This window comes from Toxotes jaculatrix, chromosome 16 (genome assembly GCF_017976425.1).
Source record: "Toxotes jaculatrix isolate fToxJac2 chromosome 16, fToxJac2.pri, whole genome shotgun sequence".
NCBI classification, from domain to species: Eukaryota; Metazoa; Chordata; class Actinopteri; family Toxotidae; genus Toxotes; species Toxotes jaculatrix.
The window spans coordinates 7888413-7889711 of NC_054409.1; the positions used below are offsets into that span (position 1 = coordinate 7888413).

The following is a 1299-nucleotide window of genomic DNA, read 5'->3' on the forward strand; positions in this document are numbered from 1 at the left end:
GAAGATTGATACCATTCTGATGTCTGAATATAAGTAAACTGCCACTGGGAGGTGATAAGCCTATCTTGTAGTAAAGAGTGTTGGCAGAGAGAAGTCAAATAAAAGTCAAATAAAATCTCAGTAATCTCCAAAGAGATATCAAACATGCACAAGATATGAGGCAGAATCGATTGGTTTTTATTCTCAGATCTGCAATAACTTCAACATAGATACACAGAATTTTGGATAATGGTACAACTCAGTATGAGCTGCAAACTGTCCTAGACTTCCCAGCATGGTCTGTACACCCGTCCCACCATGCACCTCATGTTGTCCCTCCTCAGGATGGGGATGCTCACGTCCTGGCCGACATCTTTGTGCTCGATGGCCTGGCTGTTGTAGTTAGCTTTCCGCTTGTAGAGGGAAAGTCCGCTGTTCAGCTCCCTCAGATCCCTCCACAGACTCGGATCTGCGACGATGATCACCCTCGGCCCTCTGGTCTTCCCTGCAGCGCCCAGTTCAGCATCGCTGAGGCTGTTTTCCGTCGCCTCATCACTCAGCAGTGACGCAAAGGTGTCCTGCTCCAAGGAGCCATCCTCAGTCTTGGCCATGGGTAATGCCCCCAGCAGTGCATAGCACCTGAATAAGAGTGCTGCGGCGAAGATGACGGACATGAGTGACTGTCTCATGGTGAAGATCTTCTGGGAGGTGTAAGGCGTCGGCTTTCGTGGATGAATTTCTTTCAGGAGCTCTTGCTTCGCTCTTCTGATTCTGAGATCGTATCATAGTCTTTTTATACTGTTTCGGACACACTGGATTGGCCACGTTAAATTGTTTTTTTTTCATCATAACTTCTCCTGTTGTGTTCAGGAAATTAGCCAAAAGCACTAAAAGGCAGTTGAGTAGAACTCTTACAGTGTTCAAGTGTGTTGTTTTGCCCGAAAGTTAATTAAAATCATCTCCAGCGTGGTGGCTGATATTAGACTCTAGATGATAAAACAGTGGGAATTCTTTGAACTGGTGACACCAAGAAAAACATTAATCCTAAATTGCTGCCCTTTAAAACAACAAGAATGGATTACCCACCCGTGAAGCTCTTTGTGATGTCAGATACTCCTTGATGAAAGCTGTCCTCTCGTGGCATTGTTGCAACAATGTTCAATAAGGGATTTATCCTTGGATTACTGAAAACCAAAAACAAAGATTCCGGATGTGTGTGTTTGCGGCAGCAACTCCTCGTTGACGTGTCAAAGATAAAGTGAAGTTGGGAAATGTTTCTTTGAGGACAGCATACCTTGCCTTGGCTCCCAAGGCCCTGAG

General features: G+C 45.3%; 1 protein-coding gene across 1 annotated transcript; it reads right to left on the bottom strand.

The window, feature by feature from the left end:
• Positions 1-260: 260 nt before the first annotated feature.
• On the bottom strand, positions 261-668 carry pmchl (pro-melanin-concentrating hormone, like). Its single transcript, XM_041059246.1, has one exon. It carries the CDS (start codon positions 666-668, stop codon positions 261-263), a length of 408 nt encoding a protein of 135 aa, XP_040915180.1.
• Between the last annotated feature and the right edge of the window lie 631 nt (positions 669-1299).

Bases quoted from the DNA above. Each gene is read 5' to 3' on its own strand.
- pmchl (XM_041059246.1), bottom strand. From the start codon at position 668: ATGAGACAGTCACTCATGTCCGTCATCTTCGCCGCAGCACTCTTATTC.